Below are 11,582 nucleotides of genomic sequence, written 5' to 3'. Positions count from 1 at the left end.
GTTTATTGGTGGAGCTTCGGCAGAGTCTCCCTCTCTCTGGGACAGCCGAGGGCACAGCACCAACGGAAGGCTGGACAGACAGAATCCCACACGGACACACAGATGGTGCAGACTCATAAAGATCGCAGCACAGCCACACAAGGCACAGAGACACACAGGCCACAGCACCAAGAAACACACACAGACACAGAACCACAGGGCTAGAACACACGGACAAAGTGCGGGCTTTGGGGCTCCTGCATAGACAGAGCGAGGGCCACATGGGGAGGGGGCCCCTGCTGACCTCCCCCAGGCATAGGCACACGGACAGCACACAGACAGGCAGATACCCGCAGCCAGCCAGGCTGCCACGCAGACAAATGAACTGCACAGAAAGGACACTGGGGATTCCCCAGACCATGGGGAGCGGGGAACTTCTACCCACCCCCCAACCACCGCACTGATTTCCCTGCTCAGCCTGACTCTGGCCCACTCCCCGACACACACACTTTGGTCTTGCTCACTGGGGCTGGAGGGGGCAGGTGGAAGCGGGGGAGAGGGGAAGGGTGCCGGCCCAGTTCTGTCCCTTCTCTGTGAGCAGGGAGGCAGGAGAGTCCAGGGCAGAGCCTGGGCCTGGCAGTGGGGTGAGGCTGGGGCTGGGGCTCAGGCTTGGGGGGGCTCCTGGCAGCGCAGGCACTGGGCCATCTCGGGCTGGTATTGCTCGACCTGCAGGGTGCAGCTGGAGAATCCAAACCGGGAGTGGAGCCGGGATGTAGCTTCAGCTAGGACAGCTTCGGGGTCGGCCGTGGAGTCTGCGGGGGAGTGATAAGAAGCAGCGAGCTCCCTGGGGAGTGGGGAGCCAGGCCAGGGTCCAGATAAGGATGGATGAAGGGGAACCCAGGGGTTTTGCATGGCATGAAAGCCAGGATTGAATGGGAGCTTTATTTTCTCTCTCTGTTGTACGAACCGTGTACAACTGTTCAAAAAAAAGGTTGGGGAGACTCATCCCTAACTGACTAGCCTAACACGCTAAACTGTTGTTATTTTGCTATTTGCTTCTTCTCTTTGGATGTCAGTGTACAGCTGTGTATTTCAGCAGCCACACCACCCAATTTTCCACAACGATCCAGATGTCAAATATTCTGTTCCCATTGTCCCTCTAGAGTTACCATCAAATATCCTACAGAGTATAATATTTTTGGCATCCAAATTGCAAGTCTCTGATTGCTTCTTGCATCTGGAAGAAACTCAAAAATCCTTTGTCAGCTTGTGAGTCACCCTATATATTTTAAATAGTTGAATCATAATGTGGCTATAATTTTATATTCAGCTTTCTCTCTTAGCATTATACCATAAACATTTTTCCTAGTTGCCATACAGTCTTCATAATCATCATTTTTAAAAGTTACGTGGAGTGAGAAGCCACAATTTACCTCGCTGTGCCCCATCACTTAGACCTGTGGGTACCAGTGATCTTTTAAAGGATTACTGATGCCCTGTACTACTTTAAAGAGGGTGAAATCTCCCCCGGAACACCCTGTCTAGGGCTCCAACATGCATGAGAGAGAGAGAGAGATACAAAAACAGAGCTAGAGGTCGAGAAAGCCAGAGAGATGGGAACAGTCCCAATAATTCAGACCAGCTTCCTGTGTTTGGAGGGTGGGAGGGGAAAGGAGAAATGTTTCTGGGAAGTAACTGGCTGGGGCTAGCGTGGACTCACCAATGGCCAGGTGTGCAGAGGCAACGTAGTGCGTGAACGTCAGGGACCACAGGTGCAGCTCATGGGTTGCCCGGACTCCCGGCACTGACAACAAGGTGTCCCGCACGGGTTCAAAGCCCACACTTCGGGGGGTCCCTGCAAGTAGCACCCACCACGTCTTACTGCCAAAGCTGCTCCTGCCCAGAGGTCAGGACCCCACCTCCCCTATCCTGTACCACTCACCCTGATCCCCACAGTTCACCTCATCCCTGAATCCTCCTTCCAGCAATAAGCCTTCTCCCCACACACTCTTCAGAGGAAAGAGGGGTGCCTAGTCCTGGAGTGGGGTCAGGGAGGGCCCAGTGCAGGGGATGTAGGAAAGCAGCATCATCAGACTCACCTTCCATGAGGACACGGAGAACATCTCGCAGGGTGGGAGCTGTGGATCCAAGGGCACAGATGGAGAAGAGGAAGGTGCTGATGGGGTCAGCTGCTTTGTACTGAGGCTGCACAGAAAGAAAGCCCTAAGAGCCTGGGAATTGGGAACCTTTCAGGGGAAGATCTAGGGGCACCCTGGACAAACAGGACCTGAGAGGGGAAAGGGACCATAACCCTGGGCCAGGGATCCTATGGAGCAGGGAGGTGGAGTAGGGTTGGGATGGAGACCCAGGGAAGGCAGGGCTGGGATGTAGAGAGGCGAGGGGAAGACTGGGCAGGCTTGCACACATGGTACCTTGAAGTAGATGAGGATGGAGGCAATCAGCACCCCAAGGCTCTGCAGGAGGTCTCCCAGCACGTGCACAAAGGCCGCCCGGACGCTGGTGTTCCCCAGGGGCAAGGGCTCCCCGGACCCCTCCTCCAGCGGTGCATACTCTGGCCCCCTAGTCCCGTGGCTGTGGGGGGGCCCAGCCTGGTGCAGCACAAAAGCCATTCTGAAGGGGAAGCAGAGCAGCTCAGCCCAGGTGGCCTGCTCCCAGCCTCCTTCACCCACTTCCACGTCCCCTCCTCTCACCTCCCAGGAGCCCTTTCTCTACCTGTTTTCTCCCTATTTTCCCAGTCCTCAGAAGAAAGCTATACTGTCCAAGAGAGACAAACAGAGCCGCCTGGGGGGAGGAATACTTGGTACTAGACATGTAGATTCAGATCTTGGCCCTACTACCAAAATTGCTACATGCCCTGCGCAGGCAAGGCCCCTTGTCACTTCTCGTTATTTGTTTTGGCCACACTGCGCAGTTTGCAGAATCTCAACACCCCGAACGGGTATCAAATCCCAGGCTCTCATCCATGAGAGCTGGAATCCTAACCACTCGACCATCTCTCATTAACTGAATGCTTTAAATGGGACAACATTGATGATGGTCCCCAGCAGAGGGGCCAGCACCCAGCAGGCCTTTAACCAAGGTCTGTTGACCCTGAATTTTAGGTCTCCACCCCAGCCCCTTCTCAGACATCCCCAGGGCAGCAAGGCGAGAATTGTGTGCATGTGCTGTGGGTCTGCTGGGCAGATAGCCTGCTCTCCCAGCCTGCAGGAGGACCCTTCAGCCCCCCTCCAACATGGTGCCTGCTCCATACTGGAACGTACAGCAGATTGGCACAGACCGCAATGCTGGCGGTCAGCAGCATGGCACCCCCCTCGATGTGGTAGTCGCTGTGCAGCAGGCGGATGAAGGCCAGGTACAGGAGGATGCCAGTGACCATCCAGAGGGAGACCACAGAGGCCAGAGCCCCCAGAGTTTCTGCGGGGGGAGACAAGCTGTCAGAGAGTGGCCCAGGTCCCTGAGAGGTACCTTCTGGCCAGGTCGAAGGGTTCTCAGGCCATGCAGGCACCTTACCTGAGCGGTGCCAGCCAAAGGTCATGGTGCGGGTGGCTGGACGAGTGGAGAGCCAGAGGGAGAAGAGGCTGCCCATCATGCTGCCCACGTCCGCCAACAGGTGGGCCGCGTCAGTCATAATGGCCAGGCTGTGCGCCAAGTACCCACCTGCAAGGGTGAAGTGACGTATCATCTGGTTCCATTAAGCAAATATCATGCTGTGCGTGTGGAGGCATGGAAAAGAGATCGGGAGGGACATATACCAAAATGTGAATGGTGGTTTTTCTCTGGTGATGGGATCACACATCTTCTTTTCACTCATTCGCGTTTTCTAGTTTTTCTACAGTAACAGATTCTTTTACAACATTCGGCTGCACCAGGTCTTAGTGGCAGCACGCAGGATCTTCCATCTCTGTTGTGGCATGCGGGATCTTTAGCTGCAACATGTGGGCTCTGGTTCCCTGACAGGGATTGAACCCAGGCCCCCTGCACTGGGAGCGTGGAGTCTTAGCCACTGGACCACCAGGAAGTCCCAACAATAACATGTTTTAATAAGAAACAGGGCTTTTAAAGGACCAGTTTGTACTGATAAGTCAGTCCTGAGTCCCCCTGGTACTGCCTGTCCCTCACCCTCTCCTACTTCCTGAGTCCTGGACACCCAGCTCCCCCATCCCAGCCAACCCCATCTTGTTTGCACGTCTACCCAGGAACTTAGGCACCCTGAGGATGGAGTTGGAGGAGCTGCTCTCTAACTTACCAGCCACCTCCCCGGCCATGAAGACGCAGCACACAGCACAGGCGGCGCACAGCTGCCTCTGCGCCTGCATCCTCTCCGGGGTGAGACCCGGCTGAGGCAGCGGCTCCCGGTGGCAGTGCTGGAAGGACATCTCCATGGGCTTGGGCTCCTCAGGGAGGGGCTCGGGGGCCTCTGTGAAGAGACTGAGGCAGGCAACACAGTTCAATCTGGGGCCTGGCTCAAGGGCTCGCCTGCTCCTTCCTCACTCCCAGGTCCTGGGTCCCCTAGATTAGCTTCACCAGATGTCCCATCTCTCTCTCCTTTTCCAAGTCCTGGTCAAAACCAGGAGCCTTGTACAGAGGGCCACAGGAGAAATGGGGGCTGAACGGACAACTCAGATCGCAGCCTCCCTTTTCCTTTCATATAGAGAGCTGCAGAGTCTCACAGCACAGAGGAAAGCACCTGAGAGATGAGCTACTCTACCCCTTACTAAGGAATTAGACGTATAAGGCTCAGAGAGGGAGGGGACTTATGGAGCAACACAGCTGGTTAGTGGTCGAGCTGAGATTCGACTCCAACCAAATCATATCATTATGATAGGCATCACAAGGAATACAAATGAACTGGGTATCCTTTCTAATCTCTGGGAGGCTTTGGTGAACAAGACAAATGTCTACCTAAGTACGGTGAGATGTTTTAGAAGGTAGCTGTTTGACTAAGGTCCATCTAGTCAAGGCTATGGTTTTTCCAGTAGTCATGTATGGATGTGAGAGTTGGACTGTGAAGAAGGCTGAGTGCCGAAGAATTGATGCTTTTGAACTGTGGTGTTGGAGAAGACTCTTGAGAGTCCCTTGGACTGCAAGGAGATCCAACCAGTCCATTCTGAAGGAGATCAACCCTGGGATTTCTTTGGAAGGAATGATGCTAAAGCGGAAACTCCAGTACTTTGGCCACCTCATGCAAAGAGTTGACTCACTGGAAAAGACTTTGATGCTGGGAGGGACTGGGGGCAGAAGGAGAAGGGGACAACAGAGGATGAGATGGCTGGACGGCATCACTGACTCGATGGACGTGAATCTGAGTGAACTCCGGGAGTTGGTGATGGACAGGGAGGCCTGGCGTGCTGCGATTCATGGGGTCGCAAAGAGTCAGACATGACTGAGTGACTAAACTAACTAAACTATTGCCTTAGAGCAGCGAAAACAAAGTGCTATCAGGGCTCAGATAGAGGGATACACTGACTCTAATGAGGACACCAGGGAAGGCCTGAAGGAGGCCCCTGAGAAGGGCCTGGGCAGATAGAGAGGCTTTTGATAAAGAGGAGGGGCACGTGCCAGCGAAGGCAGTATGATGGGGAAGTGGTGTGAAAGTGCCGGGTGGGGCTCAGACCTGGCCTACTTCCTGGACCTACCTCCAGGTGCCTCCATTCCCGGTCCTTCCACTTCCCTCTCTAGACATGCAGCTGAATGTGGCCCTTTAAGAGCGAAGTAGAATGTGGGGACCCAAAAAGTCTGAAGCTCTTGGCACGGAGAATTACTGGCCGGATTCCAGAGCTGGGTTGTCATGGGGAGAAGACAGTGCAGACTGCTATGGCTGGGGTGGCAGCAGCAAGAGCGCTGGGCTGGGAGTCTGCCATGCGTTAGCGGGACCAGTGGGACCATAAGCACCCAGCAGAGGCCACCTTAACTGCACAGGGCTATAAGCCTCCCTGGACCAGTGAATGGGTCTGGGGGGCCCTCACCTCTAGCATCACCTGGGGATTCGAGAGGCTGAGCTCAGACCACTCTGAGCTCCACTCTGGCCCAATTCTCATCCCTGATACCACCCAACCTAAAGTTGGGGGAGTGGGTGTGGTGGGGGGAGATAGAACCTTCCACAGCATAAAGGACCTGAGTAGAAAAATACAGTCCTGGGAATTCTATGGAGGTGTGACAAGAAAAACCGTGAGAGAAGATGAAGGCTCCAGATGATAGAAAGGCAATCCCAGTAGTAAAGTGGGGAGGGGTGCCTGGGGGTCTTCTGGTTGAGGAAAGCTCTGCCAATGGGTGAATTTAGGTGGGAGGGAGGAGAGGGCACATTTAGTGCTTCTAGGGAAAACTGGCAGGTAGATTAATTTCTTGGAATCCCCTTCTAAGACTTAGAATCTAGATGGGTATGATACAGGTGTGTTTCCAGAGGAGACAGGAGATGAGGGTGGCTTTGAAATCTGTCCTTATTCTTCAACAAGATATACCAGGCAGTGTACATGTACTGAAGCTCAGGCTGGTGGGAGACATGTGTCACAAATGACTTCCTATGCAAGGAGAAGCTGGGGCCGGAAGGGTTATGAACAAAGGACTTCAGATCACAGGGGAAGGAGTGACCAACTCTAATGGGAATAAGGAGAACCTCACAGAGGTAAACAAAGGGGCTCCAGGCATGTGGAATGACAATGACAAGATATGCAGCTTGGAGCGCAAGTGTGAGGAACCAAGGAAAGGACCGAGGAGGAAAGTGAAGGGCTCAAAGGAACATAAAGGGAGATGCGCTGATTGATTTGATCTTTTCTGAGCCGTGAGATGAATGACCTTGCTGATGCACTAGTCTGGGAGGAGGAGAGGAGGAAGAGAGGAGAGGAGATGGAGTGGTCCAGAGCAGACAAGGCTGGAGGCTCCCTGCGTAGAATTTTAGAGGAGGGGAAGGCAGGTAGGGAAGAACCTCTTTCAGAAAATGCTGCAGGATTTGGTGACTAACGGTCATATGAGAATGAGGCGAAACTGGGAGTCAGAGATGCAGGTCTGAGGAACAAACAGAGGGTAAGCGGCTTCAGGGCAGTGGTCCTGGCCTGGGGAAGACACAGCGCAGCCAGGCATCAAGGTAGTCAGCCATCAACAGGCTGCTTCCTTTTGTTGGGCATTAACTGGGCACTAAAGAAGCCTCATTGCTGGTGTGTGGGTGTAGTGGGGCTACCTGCTGTTTAGAGAGAAGGAAAGACAATTCTCTCTCCCTGGCCCTCTGAAACCCCAGACAAACAACAAATAATATTGAGTTGGGTAGAGGGGACAGGTAGAGAGGAGAGACTGTCTTGAAGCAGAGTCAAAAGGGATGCGAAGACATGCTAGGGCCAAGGCTGGAGCCCCCGCAACTGCGGTCCTGGGGGGGAGGGATTCGGGGCGGGGGGTCTTCCCTCCCTTCTGTTCATCCACTCGCCCACCCATCCAGGTTTACGGCCTCCACCCAGAGAAGGAGCGAGAAATACACAGAGGCACCGCAGCAGAGACAAAGCGACAGGGGTTGGGAGGGAAAAGGAGAGATGAGGAAAGAGAAAAAGCCAGAGAGTCTGTCAAATTCCCGAGATAAACGGACGGTGGGCCAACAGACATAAAGGCCGGCGGAGGTGACCAGGGAAGGCCCGGCGCGGCCGCTCGGAGGGACAAGGCGGACAGAGCCGGCGGGACGCGGAGGCGGTTCTTCGGCCGCCCCCGGCCCGCTGTCCCGACTGCTCGGCGCGCCTCATTTCACACCTCGCCGCCCCCGGCCCCGTCTGTGCGGAGCCGGGAATACCCCCGCCGCCCAGACCGCACCTGCTCCTTCCTTACCGCCCCCTCGCTTCCCCGCGGCCGCCCGCCCCCCAGGAGCCGACAAGCCCGCTGCGGAGCCCGGGCCCATCCTCGGCCCGGGTGTCCGCAGCTGGAGGCGGCTCCCCGAACCCCGGCGCTCGGAGGGTAGGGCCGGGGGCCTGCAGAAGGGACTCCGAGGGGCTCCCACGGCAGGGCCCCCGGAGCAATGGGTACATCGGGGTTCCTGGAGCGGACTCCGGCCCGACGGAGGGGCAGTCGCTCTCGGGGAAGGTCGAGGGGCTTGGGGGGACGGGCCTGGGAGCAGTTTCTCGGGACCGGGAGGAGGGTGGCCGAGAGGAGCCAGAGCGGGGTGTCCACCTGCAGGGGCCGGGGCTGGCTGTGCGAGCTGGGGGCGTCTGCGCGGCCAGAGAGGCAGAGCCGGGCCGCCACGAAGCCAAGGGGGTCGCGGTGCTCTGGGAAGGCCAGCCGGCCGAGAGAGACAACGAAATAGACGGAAAGCAAAAGGGTAGCGCCCCTCTTCGGCCGAGGGCCGACCCAGATCCGTCCTACCTCTTCAAACGCAGGCCGCCACCAGCGCCGCCGCGGTCTCGGGGGCCCACCAGGCGAGTGGTCTCCGAGCCCCCCGTAGTGGAAGCCGGCTCCATTTCTCCGCGGCCCCCGACCGTCTAGGCCCCACCGAGGGAGGGAGAGGCGTGGCGGGCCCCGCGCCAAGTCCGAGCGGCGGGCCGACCCCCAGACTCCCCGCAGGGACGCGGGGCCACCAGAGTGAAGGCAACTGCGGCGGCTGTGGCGCTGGGAGTCCGAACTGCGGCTCCCGCGGCTGCCGGAGCCCCGCCCCGCGTGGGGCGAGCTCCCCAAGCCCCGCCTCCAGGCTCCCCAGCCTCTCCCCACCACGCCTAAAACCCGCCTCCGGGGCCCTGTCCCCATAGACATGGCTCTATTTCCCGGCGCCAGAGCCAAGTGGGGTGGTGGGAGCTCTCTGAGCCCCTAACCTGTTCTAGAGAATGCTAATCTCCATAGCCCCGCCCCCAGGCTGACTAGTCCCGCCCATGGCTCCGCCCACCAGCCCTAAGCGGAGCTCCTCAAGCTTGGGGGGCTTCCGTGATGGCTCAGATACTAAAGAATCTGCCTGTAATGCGGGAGACCTGGGTTCGACCCCTTGGTTGGGAAGATTCCCCTGGAGGAGGAAACAGCTACCCACTCCAGTGTTCTTGCCTGGAGAATCCCATGGACAGAGCAGTCAGGTAGGCTACAGTCCATGGGGTCACAAAGAGTCAGATACGACTGAGCGACTTTCACTTTCAGGTTTGGGGACCTCCCAACCAATCTTCGCCCAAGAAACATCTACTTGTGCAGGGCCACCCCAGGGCATCTCAACCCCTCTCCACCACCCGTCACCTCGTAGCCCCAGCTCCCCACACACGGAGGCAGAAACAGGTGTGGAGGAGAGAACCAGAAAAAGGACGTGCGGTGAGCAGTATGACAAATCAGGGAGAACTCCAGAGACTCTGGCCAGAAACCCCTCTGTGAAGCATGTGAGGTCGGAATTCGCGAGCAAAGTCTGCTGCCAAACACTGTACAGCTCATGATTATTTTTATACAGAGACATGGGGTGACAAAAAGTTTCCAACTCTCCTTCAATCAATTATTATCCCTATTTTTTTCAGATGAGTATACTGAGTCCCAGAGGAAGAGGTGTCCAAAGTCATGCGACCAATGAATAAAGGGCCGGGACTGGAACCCCACCCTCTCTGCCTCCCAGGTCAGGGCCCCCCACTGGCGACTGGACAGAGACTGGCCGCAGTTCTGTCGCTCAGAGGCTGGGGTAGCCGGAGGGAAGAGCGCGCCACCTCTCAGTGGTCACAAGCCCCAAGTTCATGGAGGCAGCGCTCAGCTTGCCAGCAGGTGGATTCCTTACTTTCAAAGCTATAGCACCTTCCCAGGCATTACCTCATTTTGCCTCATTTAAACTAAAGCACAGGGCAAGGAGTGGCTTACAGCGAAGTCGGTGGCTGAGCTGGGAGTTAAAACTTCAAATGCACAATGTTCCCTGCTCCTCACACCTGCCGCCAGTGTGGAATGAAAAGGGGATGGTGATGGATTGTGCACTCCAAGCTGTCACATTCTGTGAAGAGGAGGGTTCGTCGCGGGGGGTGGGGGGGGGCGCGGGGGGTAGAGTGAGCATGGATGCGGAAGGTGGAGGATGGGAGTGGTTAGTTAGCCCAGGCAAGAAACCCATCAGACGCACCCTTCGGAATACATCGGACTTGTGAACACTTGTCAGAATGAATTTAGGGTTCTGGTGATAGACATCTAATCCCAACAGTGTTTTTCCGGACAAGGAGACTGCGTGTGCGCTTCCTAAAACAACAACAACAAAAACTGGAGTACATGCCAGACTGAGTGGTTGGAAGTGATGGGGTTAACCCGAGAGAGCTTCGCGGAGGAGGTGAGGCTTGAACGGATTAGGCAAACTGGGCGGCGGGCTGGCTGTTCTGGCGGGGGAGAGCGCAGCTCGTGCCAAGGTTTGCGGGCGGCGAGCGCTGAGGGATGCTACCGCGCTGGGGAGCGGTGAGGAACGGAAGCACTAAAGGGTCTGCGCGCGCCCTGGGCGCCGCGCCTCCACCCACGCCCCTGCGCGGGGCCCGAGCCAGCCTCTCCTCCACGCGCTCGCCTCTCCCCAGCTCTCCGCGCGAGACCCAGCCCACAGTCCACGCGCTGCAAGGGAGCGAGGGTGGCGTGGCTTTCTTCCCTCAGTCTCTCCGAGAAGCATGGGGCCTCAGTTTCCTCTGTGGGTTATGGGGAAGCAAACTGAATCGGCGCGAGGGGAAGCCACCTGCCAAGGTCACCTTGTTCGTCGTGTCATAATCAGGGTGCAGCTCATGTCCTCGCTCAGGTCCCCGGGCAAGTCTCGCCTGGCGCCGTCGGGTTTTTTTGTGTTTGTTTGTTTGTTTGCTTGTTTGTTTTTGAAGCTCCGCACCGGGCCTGGGACTTAGCCAACTAACTCTGAGAGCCTTTGAGCGGAGACGCGGGGGCCACCTCTCCCCCCAGGGCTCGGATGCGGTAGCCTCGCCCGGAGCGGCCGGCGCCGGCGAGCTGGAAAACGGGCAGACACCGCGGGAGTCTGTGCGGGACGGGCCGCTAGGCACGCCTCAGCCAATGACGACAACAGGGGAATGTGATAACAACAATGGCTTCCTCTGGGATTTCCTTTCCTGGGCAGCCCCTGCATGGCTCAAGGACAGCAGCCCCGGGTGCCCGGGAGGGGGCGCAGACGCTGGCACGTGCTCACCCGCCACCCGGCAGGGAGCGAGAAGGCTGGAAGGGAAAGGGGCGTCGGAGCAGATGGATCACTGGGCTGCCCTTCCCCTCAGCTCCCTGGCCTTAGAACATGCTGCCTGGGGAAGCCGAGTGCAACGGGTTGGGAGAATACCAACAGTTTCTTTTGCTTGGAAATTTATGCAAGAAAAGCTTGGCATTGAAACAGACAGCTTGCACCTGTTTCTCAAGAAACCATCAAGTGGCCCTGTGAAAATCTTTGCAAAGTATCCTCTTGAATGCGAGGTCTGAGGAAGACATTCTGCACCTGGACAGGAGATGGGAAGATTGTGCAGGAGTTAGGACAGCTTAGGGCTGGTGCCCTGTATGGAACACTTCATTCAACCTTCACTGAACATTAATTTCCTGCCATGCACTTTGCTCTCCCACCTGGGGATTCCTGGTGAAAAAGATGAACGTGTTTTCTCGCCTCCTGGCTTTGACTTGATTTCTCTTCTGCAGTTTTGGGTTACTGATTT

The 11,582-nt window shown here is 56.8% G+C and overlaps 1 protein-coding gene across 1 annotated transcript; it reads right to left on the bottom strand.

The window, feature by feature from the left end:
* Positions 1-639: 639 nt before the first annotated feature.
* On the bottom strand, positions 640-8,429 carry SLC30A3 (solute carrier family 30 member 3). The gene is made up of 8 exons (XM_052649294.1): positions 8,335-8,429; positions 4,247-4,428; positions 3,511-3,657; positions 3,261-3,414; positions 2,412-2,610; positions 2,079-2,184; positions 1,700-1,834; positions 640-791 (listed from the first exon to the last, which is right to left on the bottom strand). Exons 1-8 carry the CDS (start codon positions 8,427-8,429, stop codon positions 643-645), a joined length of 1,167 nt encoding a protein of 388 aa, XP_052505254.1. The 3' UTR covers positions 640-642.
* Positions 8,430-11,582: the final 3,153 nt, after the last annotated feature.

The sequence above is a fragment of the Budorcas taxicolor genome, chromosome 11 (assembly GCF_023091745.1).
Source record: "Budorcas taxicolor isolate Tak-1 chromosome 11, Takin1.1, whole genome shotgun sequence".
In the NCBI taxonomy this organism is placed as follows: domain Eukaryota; kingdom Metazoa; phylum Chordata; class Mammalia; order Artiodactyla; family Bovidae; genus Budorcas; species Budorcas taxicolor.
Note: the sequence above shows the minus strand (reverse complement) of the source record. Positions and strands in the feature narration are given on the sequence as shown.

What these genes read in the sequence shown, in the direction of transcription:
- SLC30A3 (XM_052649294.1), bottom strand. Translation starts at nt 8,429, where the DNA reads ATGGAGCCGGCTTCCACTACGGGGGGCTCGGAGACCACTCGCCTGGTG. An exon ending in GGCGGCCTGCGTTTGAAGAG is followed by an intron (nt 4,429 to 8,334) that starts GTAGGACGGATC and finishes TGCCTGCCTCAG; the next exon opens with TCTCTTCACAGAGGCCCCCG. An exon ending in CATGGCCGGGGAGGTGGCTG is followed by an intron (nt 3,658 to 4,246) that starts GTAAGTTAGAGA and finishes TCACCCTTGCAG; the next exon opens with GTGGGTACTTGGCGCACAGC.